The sequence below is a fragment of the Diadema antillarum genome, unplaced genomic scaffold, assembly GCF_040938485.1.
Source record: "Diadema antillarum isolate AM-2024a unplaced genomic scaffold, OU_Dant_1.0 scf00000071, whole genome shotgun sequence".
In the NCBI taxonomy this organism is placed as follows: Eukaryota; Metazoa; Echinodermata; class Echinoidea; order Diadematoida; family Diadematidae; genus Diadema; species Diadema antillarum.
Window position 1 is genome coordinate 8,358,276 of NW_027270960.1, and position 20,643 is coordinate 8,378,918.

Sequence of the window (20,643 nt, forward strand, 5' to 3'; positions counted from 1 at the left end):
ACATGCAAAATTTAATGAGGTATAATGATGAAACATTATAATAGCGCCGTTTCACTGTAAAGTTGCCCGACAACATACTGAATGTGCGATATGTTTGAGGCAGTGAATTTCTCCCTAGCGAGTACGAGCTGATCAGACTTTGATTCAATAAAATTAATGTCGCTTTTGACTCTGGCAGAAGACACATGACGTGTGTAAGGCTAGGCGACGACGGAATGTGGCTTTAGAATAGAAACCTTGAGCGACGAATGCGATGTATTGTCACATTGTTCGCATGGCAAATTAAGGCACGCGCGAACGATGCATCGAGGCTTTATAGCAGCGCGTTAATGACGCTGAAAGAATTCGAAGAGATATCCTATCCTCTTTCATAATCATGTGTGACCGTGGACATCATATGACCTAGAACGGATATCACTCGATGGTCATTCTACACTCGGACTGATTTGAAGCTTAATTCGAACTTCGGGAGAGAACAAGCACGCTTTCTGCCGAAATGTAAGTATCTGAAATCGTTACAGCAGATTGATGCTCGTAATTTATAGATTTCTTCAGCACTGAATGTTTATCTTGTAAATCAAAACCACAAGTAAGATTTTCGAGATAGATGCTGACCAAAAAAAAAAAAAAAAAAAATGTGATCTTCATCCCTTTTCACTTCGATTTTGTTTGAACTCGACATGTGCGAAGGAACCAAATCGCTCTCAGGTTTACTGTGGCGGAATGAAATTGAAAAACGAAACTTGAATTGAGCTACACTTCACTTTACATCAATAAGAAATAAAATAAAAAATAACACAAAAAAAAACTTGAGGGGTTGACCGACAATTGCCATCATTCCTAGCTCTCAAGAACATAGTCCATGTCTCAAAGTCTTCTTGTATAGAACGAATTTTCTTATAATTCTAAAAAATAAAAAAAGATAAAAAGGTGAGAAAAATGTTGCAATTTATTAACTATCTCACAGCGTCATTTTCAGCCACAAATAATGGATATTCAAATTCATGAAATTCTTCCGTCAAGGTGTTTTCATTGCAACTGATTGTTATTGTCGTTATTTAGTAGTTATTTACGTCGATGTAGGGCAATTTGTCAATCAGTTGCAACAATGGATATGTTTGTTGCTTTGGTACGTTGATGGTATACAGTTCGCTGGAAAACACAGCCTCTTATACGATGCGCAGTTTTCAGATTATCTACACATAGCAGTACAATAATTGTCATGTCAATTCAGACACGGTTAGGCAACGGGCATATAATTGCAACGTCGATCTTCATAAAAGGAATATATATCATTATACTTGTATATTATACAAGTGTCGACCTAAACTTTACCATCTCTTTAACGCATTGGTTAGTCTGTTGGTTTGAAGACGTCAAGAAAGATGTCTCCAATCGCCACTTGATAAATTAAGTGCAAATCGAAAACCCAAACATAAATTGCCTGCATTATTTTATATCAATACCGATACATGATTACATGACGGATCGCGACACGTACGAATAATGAAATAAAAATAAACGTTGATTATTCAGAAAGCTCATTATTATTATTTCTCCTTCTTAGATCCCCACAGAAAGATGAATGATCCTCGGCTTATCTTCGTGCTGCTGTTTGCCTCTGAAATTCCTATCGGAATCGAGAGTGGTGAGTTTTCTCTTTACCCTCGACAGCTTCCTTACTTGTCGCTCATTTTCTTCTTTGTTTGTTAGTATTATTATTATCATTATTACTATCATCATCATCATCATCATCATCATCATCGCTATCATCATCACTGTTATTATTGGACTAATATATTTTGCTTTAGATTCCCAATATATATCACAATATATATATATATATATATATATATATATATATATATATATATATACATATATATAATTGATACAACATTTGCTCCTGCGACACTTGTCACTCGTTAGTAAACAGTTAACAGAGGTGATAGCATTTCAATAAAACTTGGTGTGAAAAACAAAGGATGAAACCGAAAAACTTACCGAAAAGTTTCTTATTTTACATACAAAAAACTTGAGAAAAGTAGGTTTGGTACACTTAACCTTCGAAGGACCATAACCGTGTGATCCATGACAATGTTGACGCAAGCAAGGTGTCAAATTAAAACTGATAAGCTACTTTGTATAAATGCAGTAAATATTGCATAAACACTAAACTATGTATTCTTGAAATAGCTGACCTTTGAACTTCGGTTACCTTTCCTTTCTTTCTTTCTTTTTTTCGTTCTTTTTCTTTCTTTCTTTTTTTAGGAACACACTGTAGATCCACTGTAGGCATCTAGGCCTATAATGACGTTAAAGGGTTGTATGATCAGTGACAAACATATTATATCAAACTTAGAAGTTTGTCACCCTCATATGATGGCCTCATCTCTAAGATAATAAGCGGGAGACCAAGTAAAAGGTTTATCATAGTTTTATGAAAAACACTGCAGTCAGGTACAAGAATACATCTTAATCTTAAGTCCAAGTGGTTTATGTATATTACTGTGAAAAAATAAAATCCGTAGGATCTATAGACAAGGAACTCTTCAAGCATTTCAAATCCTCGAGATGATACTCACTAGGGAGATCACTGATTACCATGGAGAGTGTGTTAATGCCGGATTCTTTTAACTGTTATTGTAAATTAAGTTAACGAACATCATTTTTATGTTTAATAACTTTTAATTACTTTTTAAGTTTTCGATTGTCATTATCATAGCGAGACTTTAGCGCATAACATATACATATATATGTTTCGATCAAACAGTGTGTCCTTTGAATTACAACCAATGGAACGGGGCGTGCTACAGTCTGCGTGGGCTGCAGACTCCGTCTACCTTCCCCGACGCGGAGGACTCGTGCGAGCTCGACGGGGCTCATCTCGCATCGATCACCAGCTCGGACGAGATGGACTACGTCGTATCCTTGATGGCTGCCAGTAGCTCTCCTGAGGCGTCGGACTCCTGGATCGGACTGACCAAGGATGGCACTGGGTCTTGGGGATGGACGGACGGGTCTCCCGTAACCTTTACTGACTGGGGATTATTAGGGCAGGACCAAGGGGCCGAGTGTGCGCGCATCAGCAAAGGTCTTTTCGGAAGCTATAGATGGCAAGACCAGCACTGCACAGAGACGTTTTCATATGTATGCAAGACTGATGTATCGACTACAAGTGCCGGTAAGGCAATTACTTTGTTTCTGGGTCTCTCCTTTCTTTCTCTTCATCCGTCCCTATCGTAACCTTTCTCCGACTTTCTTGTCTCGATTGCTATCTATGCAGGTCTATCTTGTGTAATTAAGTCTGTGTTTTTCTCTCATTCTTGTCTTCCTGTGTAGTACGCTCCGTGGTGGTACTATCGTCCTTTTAATCAAATTTTGTCATTCCTCGTAGGGAGTGACTACCACAGTCAAATTTGATAGATGGCCTACTGACAATGACGGACTGGTCCCTTTTGTGTTCGCGGTACACGTGAACATTTAATTGATATTTCACACGACTTAGGCGCATTCGTCAGAGGGACTAATTATGTGTAGAAATGAACTGCAAGCCATTATCGGTGACGGAGACAATAGGGACGCCAAACAGAAAGATCGAACTTTACCGCTGATGGCTGTATGAAAAGTTATAATCCACTCAATCATATACATCGTCCGATAATAATGCATTAATAAGCCTCGACTTTGGGATAGTGGGCTTAGATATAATTGGGCGGGGTCTATTTACTTTTGAATAGCCTACTGCACGAATGATACAGGACGATCGAATTCCACAGTTCTCATATTATCTCCAATTTTTAAATTTGCAGATAGCGACGGAAATTTTTCATATTCTTTTGTGCATTATATGCGCTGAGCACGAAAGATTTAATAAACTCTGATGCAAAAAAAAATTGCACTCGAAGCCAAATGTGACTATTTAAATGGTGTCGTGCGTTATATACTCTACAAAGTTCTCGGCTGCTCTTTCCCTCTCTCATTTACCTTTCTCGTTCTTCCAATACCGTTCTTCTCTCTCTCTCTTCTTTCTTCTGTAAAACAACAACAACTTCCAATGACCCTAATTTGTCATCATAATCTAAAACTGACTATTCACAGCAAATATTGACTTTTTACTCTCTGGAGACAATAAACATGTGTCATAACAGTCTGAAAATTCTAATTTAATGAAGTCAATACAAGTTTAAACATTTCTGGCTCTTATAGTGTGTTTCGATTTTTTAATTTGAATTTGAATTTGATCAGACTTGTCATATAAGCGATAATTTTGTTGACTTGTTTCTCAGCAACAGAACCGATTCCGTCAACTGCCTGCACAACATCATCACCAAGTTCGTCTTCCACTGATGTTCGGAGACATTTCCGTGAGAATTCCTTCACCTTACTCAAACGACGTATAACAGTTCATCCTGCACTTGTGACGTCATTGCGCACTTCACAGAGTGTGGCGCACTGCGCAGGTCACTGCAGTAAGATGTCAGACTGTACCCTATTTGCATATCAGTCGACCAATCATGAATGTGTGGTTCTGACTGCGGCGGGAGATCAAAGTGAACCGATAGCTGACGAAAATTCAAATTATTACGCCCTCTATCGGAGAGAATAGGTTGCAAGCCAGAGCTGCCAAACTCGTTCATTTCTTTTTTTTTTTGTTTTTGTTTTTTGTTTCGGGTGTTTTTTATTTTATTCTCTCTCTCTCTCTCTCTCTCTCTCTCTCTCTCTTAGCTAAAACACCTCGGCATTGATGGGAATGTGTTGAGCTGGATTGAGGGTTTTCTCTGTGACAGGATGCAAAGGGTCATTGTCCGTGGTGAGGCTTCTCTGTGGAGGGCAGTCCGTAGTGGTTTTCCACAGGGAAGTGTTCTAGGGCCGATACTATTCCTAATATTTGTGAATGCTATTTATGAAGATGTCGACTGTAATAATGAGACTGTTTGCAGTCGACGTCAAATGCTGGCAGTCAATTAGTGATCCCGATGAATGATCTCAATTTCAAACCCGTATGACGTCACTGTGATGCGAATCGTTTTGTTGGCTACCACAAATATGTCTGTAAATTACGAATTAAGCAATGTAATTCGTAGTCTGTTGATGTATTTTTTTTTCAAAGGTTGATGTAAAAGGGCGTGATTTTGTATCTCACATTTACTGACACTGGTAAATATACTACCAATGAATACAAGCTATTAAATAAACGTTTGGTGTTTCATTAAAAGAATCGAATTCGTGCTGAAAGATCCACATCACATCCGTCCACCAAAATTATATCATTGTCCTTGTAAATTGCCGAGAGTATAATTCATGATGTATAACGCTGTACTAATGGGCGAATTGCTCTACTCTATTCTAGCAGTACATGACGATTGTATTAAAATAGTTTGATATGGTATAATGAAGAAATTGCTAGTGCGAAACTGCGTCGAAGGCAATTAGAGCGAAAATGGACGAAATCGTTGTTAGAGATTGATAGGCAGTTGTATTGTAAACAACGTCAGTGTGTCCGTTCATTACTCAGGAAAGCGAAAACTGAATATCACGCCAAACAAGTTAATGACTGTGGAAAAGACACAAGAAACTCTTTCAAGTTGTAAACAAGCTTCTTGGCAGAAAACAGACATCCCCTCTAATTGAGCATGATTCTGACAAAGAATTGGGAAACCAGTTTAATCAGTTTTTCTTAGATAAGATAGCGAATATATATACGCTTCTCCTTACCATGTGTCCATGAAGCTGAAGTTGCAACTACTTCAAAATTAGATTCACTAAATCCAGCCACTGTAACTGAGGTTAAGAATATGATTATGAAGTCTCCAAATAAGTCATGTGAATTAGACCCTTTTTGCACAGATCTGATTAAAAAGTGTGAATCATTTACGGCCCCTGCCACTACGAGCATAATAAATGGCAGTTTTGCAACAGGTGTTGTGCCAAACGATTGAAAACAGCGGTGATATTTCCAACCCTCAAAAGACCTCATTTAGATAAGAAGATTTTACACAATTATCGACCAATAATATTTCAAATCTGCCATTTGTTAGCAAAGTTATGGAACGTGTTTCTTTCTCACGCCTACGAGACAACTTGCAGGAGAATGAGTTTCTTGATAGCCACCAATCAGCGTATCGCCCTGATCATAGAGACATTACTTGCTGACCTAAGTCATCAAAGTTTGAGACAGATGGATGCTAGGAATACCACTGCAGTTGTTTTACTTGATATTATGTCGGCAGCTTTTGATACTGTGGACCATTCCATACAATCCAGACTCTCAGATCTGTAGGTGTCACAGGTCTTGCATTAGAGTGATTTCAATCTTACCAGCCGTTCACAATATTACCAGATCAATGACAGTAGCTCTGATACGGCTGCACTTACTCGCGGTGTGCAGCAAGGGCCTGTAGGTGGACCACTTCTGTTCTCTCTGTTTTGTTTTTTTAAGGATTAGGTACATTTTTGAAAGGCGCAACATTCAGTATCACTGTTATGCAGATGATATACAAATATTTGTGTCTTTTTCACCAACCAGGATTGAACTCTCTGAAGATTTAAAACGATTAGAATTATGTATCGATGATGTTAAGGCATGGATGGAAAGAAATGGTCTGAAATTTAATGACAGTAAGTCAGAATTTATTCTGATAGGAGCCAAACAGATGTTGTCTAAAGTGAATTCTGATACATATTATGTAAGAATTGGCAATAGTAATATCAAGCCTTCGAACAAAGTTCGTAATCTTGGTGTTTTTTTAATGCAAATCTGACATTCAAAGACCATATTTCATATGTATCCCAATCTGTAAGATTTCATTTGCGTAACCTGGGCTCAATTCGGAGATATCTAACTAGATCAGCAGCAGAAAAAACTGATGCATGCTCTTATTTCGTCTCGCCTAGATTTCTGCAGTGCTCTGTTTTGCAGCCTTCCACAAAATAAACTGCAACGTCTTCAAAATTGTGTCGCTAGATTACTTTCACGAAGAAAACTACGCATACTACCCCAATACTTCGGTCCCTACACTGGCTTCCTGTAGAAAAACGTATTAACTTCAATATTCTTCTTCTTGTGTACCGTACATTGCACTAATTTGCCCCTGCCTAATTTCAAAATACTCTTTTTCTTCGCCAATCACCACGAAATCTCCGTTCATCGAATACGCAAAAATTACAGGTACCTCGAATCAAGCATAGTTGGGGGATCGTGCTTTTTCATACATGGGCCCAAAACTTTGAAATAGCCTGCCAAAATCTCTTCGACAAACATCTTCTGTTGATGATTTTAAAAAGAACATCAAGACCTACCTTTTTAATCTAAATTGACAATTGTTTACCTTATGTATATGTGCACGTATATTGTTTGTTTATTGTTCTTATTATCTTCTGTGATACTCTGTTGTAACGTGATACATTTATAGTCTGTTCTACAGCGCCATGAGTATCTTTTTGCGTAGAATGAACGCTTTATAAGAATCTCTTTGTTATTATTACTATTACATTTTTATAGCATCTTCTCCACTGGATACAAGGCGCTTAAATGTGTGATATAAAACCAATTTTTGATATCGTTCTTATCCGTCTACTTCACAATGTTGTACCACACACCAGCGCAACACTCTAAAGTCGATTATCTTAATGCTCCTGGAATGATAACAGAATGATAGGAAGCCTGTAATCAGGAAAAAGAAAGGTTAATGATTCAGCAACTAAGAAAGAGTCTCCGTTGTATGAAAGTTTACATGAAAAAGATATATTAAAAGATTTATTAGTGAAAAATATTTTTGAATCAATACCATGTTAATCGTCACTTATAACCTCGTTTTACAGAGATTTTTTCTCATCAGTCATTTGCAAAGTTTTTTGCTTCCGGCAACCCACCGAAGTGTATCGGATCACAGTCTGATGAATCCGACTTGTGTTGGTCGCCTATCAGGTCAGTGTCAGACGTGTCAGGCATGATCCAGTGAGGCAAGATCGTCCGATGAGGATCACGCGAGCAACGTCTGGCACCATGCCTGATAGTCGACCAACTATTTTGAATTCATCAGACTGCGATACGATACACTTTGGTGGGTGGTCAGAAGCAACTAACTTTGCCTTCGACGAGCGACAGATGAAATCAAATCTCCGTGGGATGGGGTGTTACGTCCTGTACGCCTATTCCACAGATATTTCTTCTCATCGGTCACTCGTTGGAAGCAAAGTTTGTTGCTTCAGGCCACTCACTGAAGTATATTGGAAAACAGTCCGGATGAATCCGACTTGTGTTGCTCGACGATCAGGTCAGTCTTAGACATGTCGGGCGTGATCCGATGAGGCAAGATCGTCCGATGAAGGAACTAAGCTCAGAGCTTAGTTCGTCGTCGGACGCCTTTCCCCTTCGCACAATGAGTCGAATTTGTGTCGGATGAGTGACCAGTCAGTCTGTTGTGTGTCAGATTTGTGTAACGCAGCAATCGGGCGTGTCTGGAGCGTCCGATAAATTAACCGTCATCGGATGCTCGTCTGATTCCAATCTACGATCTGCCCGACGTGCTCGTAATTTGCCCAGCACAAATGCAACGTTCATCGGAGGGTTAACGATATTCTGCACCGTCCGATTACTATCCACAGTCACCTGACTCTCATCGTATAAACCTAGTGACGTCCGATGGCCAACGGTCTATAAAAAGAGGGTGATCCCACGGTCAGCAAACACTGGCGCTTTGGCAGACTTTTATCGGACAATGACCGTTAGCTAGACGTCCTGAAAGTCGGCGACCAAATCCCCTTCTGCGTTTTGAATAAAAATGTGGATTGAGTGAATGATGTAGCAATATTTATGTAACACATCAGTGAAAGCCTGAGGGAAATCGCACGATCCGTTCAAAAGTTATGAATTATTAAACTTTCGGTGCCTCTATTGCTGGATAAGAGGACTACAGCATTTTGTGACGTCACGTATGGAAAACAATATAACGAATTCCACAAAATTGAACTTTTTTTCACATTCCCTCGACTTGTTACTGGCATACTAATTATAAAAAGAAAAAGAATGAGATGAATAAAGTGATATTGTTAGATGCCAGGAAAATGAAACGAAAAATATGCTATTTTTTCTTATATTTTCCTTACGTCATTTTCCATAGGCGACGTCACAAAATGTTGTAGACTTCACATCCAGCGATTCAGCGATAGCAGCACCGAAACTGTGGGATTCATAACTTTTCAACAGATTGACCAATTTACCTAAGAATTATTTCACTAACGTGCTCTAGTAGTATTGCTGCAACTACCTAACCCATGCATACATTTGAACTGATTCTTATTTAAGTGCCAGCCGACTCTCATGTGCCACTATAAACCTAAAATACAGTGGACTCTCGTTCTTATGCACTTCTTCGCCTGCTGCTCCCGAAGATTCAATGACAGCAGATGCTCTGGTCTGGTCCTCCGTCATCCCTAATGCTACTGTTGAGACCCAGAGCTCCCTCATGATTGGGAAGTACAGTCAAGTTTATGGAACTAAAATAAGAAGTAAAAAAAATAGGTATCTGTTCATAATATATACATTGTTGTTTTGAATAGTTTTAGCTTCCTTCTTATCTAAAGATTTCAGAAATACATGGAATTGGCATTTCACTTAAACTATCGTCAGGAGGTGTACTGTTCTGAGAGTCTGTTTGACCGGCTTCAATACACGATTTCCAATTTTGGCGCCAATCAGCCCCGTTATGAATGGTCTGAGTCTGACTACCATGCTATTACTGACTGATAAGTCGGACTTGTGTCCTACGATTGTCGGGAAGTGTTGGGTCAGTATCAGACCACCCTCCAATCACAATCAGAATGATTAACAGATGACAGATCGGGCGGCTATACCAGCCTTCGATCTGATTATTCCGATCAACGTCAGATCTTTGTTGGATTTGCTAGAAATTGGGGCCCCCGAATTCTGCTTGTCGGCTCAGATCTCATCGGAACTCATCGGAACACCGAAATTTTATATTTCTGGGGTCAGATGAGCCTCCGATGGGTCAGTGTAAAGAGACCTTTAGCTGCATGTGAAGAGTAGGATTGAAGTTCATATAGGTATCCATACAATATATATCGCAAAGGGAATTATAGCTTGTAGCTATATGCCTACTAAGGAGGTTCAGGGCGTGACTAATACCTCCTGACCTTGGCTATGTGGACCTTCAATATACTTTCATCTTTGGAAGATGAGTCTTGAGCAGCGAAACTAGCCCTATAATCTTGTGTACTTCTTGTTCAGTGTTAATCATGTTTAACGTGTAAAAACACATGCGCGCCCCCATGCGGCGCACTATACAATGACAGAGAATTCTTCAGCGGCTTCGTGGTCCATAATAGACGTGTTAGGAAAAACTGGCTCTAACAAAAAAAAAAAAATAAATAAATAAAAAAGGGGGCAAAAGGTGGCAGCCAAATTTGGTATCGGGTTAAAGCTGAGACATCAAGAAATGTGGTGGTAATAAAATCGAGTTGGAAATCCATGGAAATCTAAACGTTTCATTTGGATAAACACGAATGATTAGCCTATTTTCCAGGATATTTACCAATAACATGATGTTCACGAAGATTAAGTATCTTTGCATTCTTACAGCTTTCATACAGTAAACTGAACTCTTAAGAATTATGTGGGAGCAATACATAGATCGATATCTTCAAAACTACATGTTGAAATAACAGATTTATTAAAGTGGTCACAATTTGCTCTGAAACTCTTAAAATGTTGTACTTTGCTACTTAAGATAGGAAATGTACTCTTTTAAAGTACGTACCTCATGGTATTTTATGAAATATTCTTCAAAATTTCGTCTTTTATGAGGGGCATATCAAAAATTAGAGAAACGAAATTGCCAAAAAATTAGACTTTTGGCGCACTTTGGTATCTCTTGGCGCACTTTGGTACTCCCTGTCGCACTGTGTTAATGTGCGGCGTTTCACCGTAAAGTAGCCCGACAACATACTAAATATGTGATATATTTTACAGCGAGTACGTGCTACCGACCAGACTTTGATTCAATAAAATTAATGTCACTTTTGACTCAGACAGAGACACACATGCGTAGGGCTTGGTGACAACGAAATGTGGCTTTGATGGAATAGAAACCTTGAGCGACGAATGCAGTGTATTGTCACATTCGCATAGCAAATTAATGCACGCGCGAACGATGCATCGAGGCTTTATTGCAGCGCGTTAATGGCGCTAAAAGAATTTGAAGTGATTCTATCCTATCCTCTTTCATATTATGCATGTGTGACCGTAGACAACATACAGCCTAACGGATATTACTCAAGGGACAGACTTCGGAAAAAACAAGCGAGCTTTAATTTCTGCCGAAATGTAAGTATCTGAAATCCTAACAGCAAAATGATACGCGTAATTAGATTTCTTCAGCAAACTGCAGTAAATGTTTGTCTAAGTCTTTCAGTTGTCAAAACAGTCAAAAGTAAGATATCAAGATAGTTCCTGGGGAAAAAAAGTGATCTCCATCTCTTATTAGTTTAATTTTGCCTTAATTCGACATATGTCGGATCGTTATAAGCCAAGGAACCAAACTGCTCTCAGGTTTGCAGTGGCGGGCTGAAATTGAAAAAAGAAACATGAATTGTGACGCATAGAACTAGTAACATTCCAATGCATATTATCATATATATGTATATAATATTCATATATACATATATATATATATATATATATATATATATATATATAGATATATATATATAATGAAGAAACGAACTGGTAATGCATTTATGGCCAATAAAGCGTGAGTTTATTCGACTCAAATTTTTGCGTCTACATGGCAACATCACTGTAAATGGTGCGAACCCCCATCCGTGTCTCATGGCAACTAAGGGGGCATTGCAAGAAAGTTGCAATTGATTGCAACTCCCCAAAATCTATTGCAAATCCTGCAATTAATTGCAAATTTGCAATCAATTGCAATCAATTCTGTTGCAAGAAAGATGCAATTGATTGCAAATCAATTGCATCTCTGCAATTGATTGCAAGCTCCCTTCTTGCAACAGGAATTTGCGATTGATTGCAAGTTGCAATCGATCTATCTATTGCAAAGTTGCAATAGATATTTGCAATCAATTGCAACTCGACTTTCTTGCAACACCCCCTAAGTCTATTAGTGCGCGCTCTATACGTGTTCACTTTTTCTTTTACTTTGTTTTGATACCGTCATTGTCAAGATTCCTGAAGAAGGCGTAGAATATATATATATATATATATATATTCATATATGTTTATATTATATAGGCCTATATATATTTATATTATATATATATATATATAAATCATATAATTATATGATCATTTAAGTACATAATGATATAATCGAGATGACGTGAAATTGTCTTAATTCCTATAAGAACATCTACAAAGAATTAACTGTAGGCCTATGGAAATTAACCGTGTCTCAAAGTCTGCTGAATAAGTTAAAGGAATCTGTTTGCAAAATCTAAAAGTAGACTGTGAGATTAATGTTACCATTCATTAGCTTTCTCACAGCGTCAATTTCAGCCACAAATTGTTGTTTTTGGTGTGTTAATGATGTGCCGCTCGTAGGGAAACACGTGAAGCCTGTACGATGCGCAATTTTCAGATTATGTGAGTTAAATATGATAACCTTTTTCATATACATACATTGTATAGGGCCTACATATCACTGTGAAAATCCATCCTTATAAGATCTATAGACAGGGAGCCCTTCAAGCATTGCAAATACTCTCTTGAAAAAAAATCGAGTGAAAATATTCACTCTTAAAGGAGTGAATTAAAAAAAGAGTGAATTTAAAGTGAAATTGGAGTGAATTTCGAGTGAAAATGTTCGTTTTCACTCATTTTGGAGTGACGTCAAGGATCACTCGAAGATTTTGGAGTGATCCCTGACGTCACTATAAAACGAGTGAAAATGAACATTTTCACTCACAATTCACTCCAATTTCACTCTAAATTCACTCTTTTTTTAATTCACTCCTTTAAGAGTGAATATTTTCACTCGATTTTTTTTTAGAGAGTACCCTCGATGAAGCTTGATTACCATGGATTAATGATTACCATGGAGAGTGCGATAATGTTGGATAATTTTTTTTACTCATTCTCATGAATTAAGTTAACGGACACCAAATTTCTGATTACCTTTGCTTACTTTTTCAATTTTCAATTTTCATAAACAGAGCGAGACATTAGAGCATATTATTACGACCAAAATCACACTGAGAATGATTGCAAAAAAAAAAAAGAACCAAAATATTGAAGCGGTTTATTAACAGTGTTATTTCCGGTACAGACACTGATCAATCAGAATGAATAATACACGATCACTGACATGAATGTCGTACACTCAAATGTAAAAATCATAAGTTCAGAGACTCCAACTCTCCCGTTTTCGACGGGAGATCTCCCGCCGAAAACCCATTTTTGCAAAATCTCCCGTTCTCCCGTTTGAGATTTAATTTCTCCCGCCCTGGCTCTTTGTCTCCCGTTGGAAAGGATTTCTTACTTATTTCTATCGTGTGTTGAAAAAAATAAGCCTTAGATAGCACAAGAGAGCATCTAGAACCCTAGGAACTTTGCGCTTCGCACACATCAAGTTGGAGTCTCCCGTTTGCTAGGGGTTTCAGGTGGGAGAATCTCCAGATCAGAAGGTGCTTTGGGTTGGAGTCTCTGTAAGTTCCATGTAATCCCCTGGAAATGTCAAGAGATGAAGTTCGATGCACAGATGAATGAACCTCGATGCACCGATGAATGATTTCTCATGTGTAAATCATGTAATGAGCACATAGGTTACTGTAATCCAAAGTATAATTTAAAGTAATAGTATAAATCCACAGCGATACGTGTAGAATCTGGACGTTGTGACGACCGTGTCCAGTCAATTATGTGAATGATAATCTAGCAAAGAAATAATCTCTAGCTAAGAATTCAGCCATGCAGTCAAGGCTTCGATGTAGCAATGTCCATAGTCGTGAAAATGGAGTCGGTCATCAATGTATAGGCGAATTAATTCACCGCAGGCAATAATTAAGTCTCCCTGAGTCCCAGGCCTTATCTCCGCAAAATATAGCAGGTCAGCGGGTAACACAGCACAGACTCTAACAAGTCGCTTCAGAGCCAGAAATGACGTAACTCTCAGAGCAGAGATGTTGGGGACTCTGCCTACTTCACAATTTATGCGGCTATATATTAAGTACCTTCTATCTTTCTTGAATGTTCTGTAATTATCTCCAACTTAGGGCTATACATACCTGAATCTATACCTAAAAATGGCTTACCACAGAACACTGGGCTACAAGTATAACATGTACTGTACAGTGTATGTATTGCATCAGTTAGCCAAATATGTAAGCGCTTCCTAGAACATTCTGGATTGGGTGAGGTCTTCTTCTTTCACATGCATGTATTAGTTCTTTCACATGCATGTATTAGCAGCTTCACGATGAGAAATTTCTCCACTAATCTGGTCAATCTGTAAACATACATATTACAGCTAAGGGCACATTTAAACAAACTTGCAATCCATTTTATCAACCAGTATACTGTACTGGTAGTATGCACATTTATGACAATAATGTTTTGTTCCGATCAAACAGTGTGTCCTTCGAATTACAACCAATGGAACGGGGCGTGCTACAGTCTGCGTGGGCTGCAGACTCAGGCTACCTTCCCCGACGCGGAGGACTCGTGCAAGCTCGACGGTGCTCATCTCGCATCGATCTCCAGCTCGGACGAGATGGACTACGTCGTATCCTTGATGGCTGCCAGTAGCTCTCCCGAGGCGTCGAACTCCTGGATCGGACTGACCAAGGGAGGCACTGGGTCATGGAGATGGACGGACGGGTCTCCCGTGAACTTTACTGACTGGGGATCAGGGGGGCAGAACCAAGGGGCCGAGTGCGCGCGCATCAGCAAAAAGCATCAGAGCGGACGCTACCGATACAGTTGGCATGACCAGCGCTGCGCAAAGACGTTTTCATATGTATGCAAGACTGGCGTATTGACTACAGGTACTGGAGAGACATTCACCTTGTTTCTGAGTCTGTCTTTTCCATATGTCTTTTCCTCTATTAATATGCGTTTATTACACCATAACATTATGTTCCCGGCGGCCACGGCAGCTTCATTTGCCCGAAACGTAGTGCACCGCGGGTAGATCGAGACATTCTCCTGTTTTTTCCCCCATCTCATTCTAGTTTTGTAAATTCGTTCAAGTCCTTACCCCCGGTGAACATGAAAGCCCCAGTCACATAATGCTCTGCGTCCGGCGTTACGTCCAAAAAAAGTCATTTTTCTGCGGACTCCCGCGGATCCTTTGCCGACACCAGAAAATTTATTCAAAACATACCGGGAAAAATGCGGGCGATACGGACAAATACGACCAGATGCGAATACTTGCGTCCACTTGCGGATATTCTTACGAATTGGCAAATAATAGTTCTGAACACTTGCGGAGAGTTGCGGATATTTTTGGATAGTTACGGATACTTACAGATTGTTATAAATAATTATGGACAGTATTGTTTTCTGTGACGATCCCTGCTAAGTCAGTGTATTATGACAGCGAGGTTATCACATAGTGGACTGTCTTACATTGTACACTGGCATGACTGGGGAAAACTGAAATTGAATTACGTACAAGTTGTGAAAAAATTCGTAATCCTTTAATTTGCTTTACAGTGATAAAAGATATATGAAATTTTGAATTTGAGGTTTGAATTTTATTTGTGCAACTCAAATATGAATAAACTTCATAAATGTAAAGAATACATAACGTAATTATACCACAAATATAACACAATATAGATCGATAAGTTAAACATTAGAGTAAGAAAATTATTACTCACAGTCATGGAATAGACAAACTGTGGTTACGTTGTCGTTGTGCAGCGATATTCATGACTTATTGGGTTATGTTAAGGAGATTTTTATAATAAAACAATGCTTATTAAATTTCCAGAGAAAAAAAAAGACACCAAGACTTCAAACACCCCTCCCACACCCAAGTACAATATATATACAAAAATGTAATACACATTCCATGGAGCGTAAAATGGGTAACACTATAGAGAAAAATTCGTTCTCAGTTTTCAAGTTGATTTATGTCACTTCCAACTAACAAAATAATTAGAAATACAATGAAACACTCGAATACACAGATGTCAGGAAATCAGTACCACAATGCGATGAACAGAATAACATCGTAAAAGAGATACAGGTAAATTATCAACAGAGATACAAATAACTGTTACGTCACTGTTGTGAATGCATAAACAATATTGCTGGAAATTGAGGGGACTGCTAAAAAGCAGGGCTTGTAGAATGCAGTCCCCTCATACAGGAAAAAATATAATTGCAAAAAACAACAACAACAACAACAACAACAACAATTTCCCTAAACGGTAGTAAGAAAAAAAGACATACAGAGTAATACACACATACATGCACACATACCAACGCACATTAACAAACACAAAGCGGCTCTCTTATAAGGAAAGATTGATGAGAGGATAGAAAGATAGTAAGAAAGGTAGGAAGTTCGAGGTGGAAAGGGCGGAGGAGAGGGAAATGGTGGGTCATAACCAGGGCACTGGAGGCACAGAAGCACGGGCTCGCTGATAAACAAAAGAGTAGTGAGGTTACCGACGCAACAACGATTTTGAAAATCAAAAGTAAGAAAAAAAGAATGAATTATTTTTCTGCATACGAAGTCTTTAAATAATTCTTTAACTTTAAAGAAAATGTATTAAAACTTAAAGCTTCTTTTATATTATTGTCAAGAGAATTCTAGAATTTTGGTCCAGAAAATGAGAATAAAGATTTTGCAAAAACCGTCCTAGTCAAAGGCAAATGATATTCATGGGATTGACGGGTTGGATATGCATGAACAGTTTCATTCTTTAAGAACATGGAATCAATCACAAGGGGGAGAGAATGGTTAGTGAGTTTATACATGAATTGTCCTAGTTGCAAACGATTAAGGTCAAACATTTTCAAAATATTATTTTCGTGAAGTAAATTATTAGTATGACTTCTCCACGATTCGTGAAAAGTGATACGAAGAGCTTTTTTCTGTAATAATAATATTTCTCGGTAAATTTTCCAGCGAATTACTGAACAGCATGGATTTTTTTTTCATTTTTTTGCAAATTTGTTGACAGTTTGTTCGCTCTTATCCAATGGAGTAACTTCGTTAATTCACCTTTTAAAGTATCAATAATCGATCAGAATCAGAATCAGATAAAACACAGTATTATCATCCGCAAACAATAAGAAAGAGAGGATGTTTGAAGAATTTGACATATCATTGACACAGAGAATTTTGACATATCATTGACAGAGAATTTACTATCGCTGTCACACACCTTTCCAGGCCAGAAAAGTGAATGAAATGCTGTCACCCCATCCCCTACCCAAAATATTGCCTTTTCGTAAACAATATACATGCAAAGAGTGCAAGAAAAAAAGTTTAGCACAAAGGGTCAACCGATGTCATGAGTGTATGGGTGCCACCTAAAAAGACCATTTTGTGGGAGAAATGTCATAATTTGACCATGCGGTTCTGCCTCTCACTGCTCCGACTGTGTTGTAGCATTCCTTCAGGTAAATGCGCTGCAGCATGGCAACACGAGTTATGTGGCTTCCCATGAGTCTCTGTGTTCCCATGCCAGCGGAAAACGGTAAACGTTGAAGGACGTAATCGCCCGCAGCATCCGTAACTGTCCTCAAATATCCGTAAGCGGACGAAAGTGTTGAGATACGTTAACTTGCGGTTACTTTCGGATACTTCCGGTGGACGTAAACGAACGCAAACGGACGGGAGGTAAAATTTCTTGCGGATGGTCTGCGTCCAGGCTACGGATAGTTACGTTCAGTTACGGAAAATTACGTTTGGTTGCGGTTACTTGCGTAAGTCTGCATCCGTAGAATCCCTCTGCGAAATTTTGAACATTTCAAAATTTCGCAGGCTTGGCGCCGTCATTGTGCGTTTCTTTACGGATGAGTTACGGACAGATACGTCTACATACGTCCCTGCGGATGCCTGCGTCCACGCTGCGTCCCTCTGCGTTCACTCATTCGTATCTATCCGCGGCGGACGTAACCCATCGCAAAGCACTGTGTGACTGGGGCATGCTATCAGAAGCTGTTATAGAGCGTCTGGTCAGACATGACTATCATTGTTTTCCATCGCGTCGCGATACGGCATATTACGTGCCGTCGTGTTTACGTTGCGTTCACCCCGTTTTATCACAGTATACAAGATTCCTCATTTGCACCGTGACTGCCGCGGTTGACAGTTTAAAAGTCGGACCGCACGACACGGCAATCACAGCCCATCAGATTATCCTGTCTCATCGCGTTGTTTCACGTCCATCCCGTTTTGTCCACGGTGGCCTGAAACGTGACTGTCGTGGTTGCTGGGAACATAGTGTAAGCGCAACATGCGCCATCCCTATCGTAACCTTATTCCTATATCAACTTCCTTGTCTCGATTGTTGTCTATGTTTCGTAATCGAGTCTCTGTGTGTCTCTCATCTCTTCTTTCTGTCATTGTCTGTGTAGTGCTATTGTCCTTTTAAATCAGTTTCGCCATTTCTCGTAGGGAGTTCCATCCAAGGTCATATTCAATGACGCATTATTGGTCCCTTTTGTGTGCGACGCAGTTCAAGCGCATCCGTCCAATAGTGATTTATGAACTGAAAGCCGTTATCATGTGATGGACACAATAGAGACGCCGGAAAGATCGAACTTTGCCTCTAATGGCTGTATGAAAAGTTATTATCCGCCCAATATTATTTATACGTGTGTGTGATAAAATGTACTAATGGGCCTCGACTTCGAGATAATGGGATGGGTCTTTTAACTTTTAAATAGCCTACCTGCTGCGCAAAGGATAAAAACAATACATTTCATTTTTTTTTTCTCATCTCCGATATAGCTACAGATAACGACGGAGATTGTTCTTTAGGATATTCTTTTGTGCATTAACACTGCAGACACTTGTATGAAATATAGTGAATTAAATCGCACTCCCAGCCAAATGTAATTATCTAATGTCGTGCTTTGCTCTTGAGCTTTAGTCTACTCTACCCCTCTCTCCCTTCTCTCTTTCTCGTTCTAAAGACCTTGAAATGCCATCAGTGAATTTAACGCTCTGGCAAGAAAGTTTTGACATTGTACTCTCTGCTGATGGCAAACAAAGATAAATTATGTATCATAACAGTCTGCCAATTCTGATTTACAAGTTCTGACATCTTTCACTTCAAATACGTTCGGATTAGACTTATCTTCTTATTGCGACAATTTTGTTGACTTGTTTCTCAGCAACAGAACCGATTCCGTCAACTGCCTGCACAACATCATCACCAAGTTCGTCTCCCACTGATGTTCGGAGACATTTCCGTGAGAATTCCTTCACGTTAATCAAACGACGCATAACAGTTCATCCTGCACTTGTGACGTCATTGAGCACTTCACGGAGTGTGGCGCACTGCGCAGGTCTCTGCAGTAAGATGTCAGACTGTACCCTATTTGCATATCAGTCAATCAATCATGAATGTGCGATTCTGACTGCGGCGGGAGATCAAAGTGAACAGACAGCTGATGACAATTCAAATTATTACTCCCTCTATCGAAGAGAATAGGCTGCAAGCCAGAGCTGCCAAACTTTTCATTTTTTATTTTCATTTTTTGGACATTGACTCGAAAAAAACAACAACAAACAACTAACTGAACAGTTCATACAGCTATTTTTAGGTAGTTTCGGCAGTAATCACATACCAGTAAACACCATTTTGACGAGATACTCTGTTTATTTCTCTCGTTGCTACGAGATCTCGAAGGGAACAGGGAGAGATCATTAACTTGTCTCTGTTAAAACCTTCGTATTATTCACACAAGAGTGAAAATATCTCCTTAATCGGGCAAGGGTTGTTAAACGTTAAACACCCTTTTTTATGACCATCGGCCCTAAAATGGCAACTAGTCTTTACTTTTTACTCTGTCTCCAACACGCTATACAGACACAAAAATTGCATGAGTGGCGCAATACTTCACAGCAAGTTAGTGTTGCCTGGGATTTTCCTCAGTAACCTGCTAGCCGTCATGTCTGTTTAATCCTCCTCCATTTTACGGTTCGCCTGGATACAACAGCTCAGCAGTCTAGCTCGGACCATGAATCTTTACAATACTCGGACGAATCAGGTATCGGGGCATCCGATCCGTCACTGCTGTGGGACCACCTCGTTAGGAGCAGGGAGGTGCTCACCTCCCTGTTAGGAGTCAGTGTTACTGGTTGATGTGTATTAGTAGTGACTGTAGATGTAAACTGTATCTGTAAATTTGATATTTGTAACAAATGATGCGATTATATACTGTATGATAATATTAAAATAAAAAATCACCGAAAGTGAAAATGAACTTAGCAGAAGGTGAAGAGGTGTATTTCTCCTCCCATGTGGAAACCATTGACAAAGAATCTACGATATTCGGTTTGCTTTCGTCCTTGGTCCCATGGTTATAACATGGACCTACTTTAGGTCCATGGTTATAATCAATGGAGATCGTTTACTTTCACGGGTTCATCATCCGAGAAAAAGAAGATCGGCTGACGGATGGGATCCAGATTG

General features: G+C 39.1%; 1 protein-coding gene across 1 annotated transcript; it reads left to right on the forward strand.

Annotated features, from left to right (window-relative positions):
* The first annotated feature begins 1,581 nt into the window (after nucleotides 1–1,581).
* On the forward strand, nucleotides 1,582–20,313 carry LOC139717060 (macrophage mannose receptor 1-like). The gene is made up of 4 exons (XM_071628568.1): nucleotides 1,582–1,648; nucleotides 2,774–3,184; nucleotides 14,611–15,024; nucleotides 20,168–20,313. Exons 1-4 carry the CDS (start codon nucleotides 1,582–1,584, stop codon nucleotides 20,311–20,313), a joined length of 1,038 nt encoding a protein of 345 aa, XP_071484669.1.
* Nucleotides 20,314–20,643: the final 330 nt, after the last annotated feature.

Bases quoted from the DNA above. Each gene is read 5' to 3' on its own strand.
- LOC139717060 (XM_071628568.1), top strand. From the start codon at position 1,582: ATGAATGATCCTCGGCTTATCTTCGTGCTGCTGTTTGCCTCTGAAATT. The intron at 1,649-2,773 runs GTGAGTTTTCTC...TCGATCAAACAG, and splicing joins TCCTATCGGAATCGAGAGTG to TGTGTCCTTTGAATTACAAC. The intron at 3,185-14,610 runs GTAAGGCAATTA...CCGATCAAACAG, and splicing joins TGTATCGACTACAAGTGCCG to TGTGTCCTTCGAATTACAAC.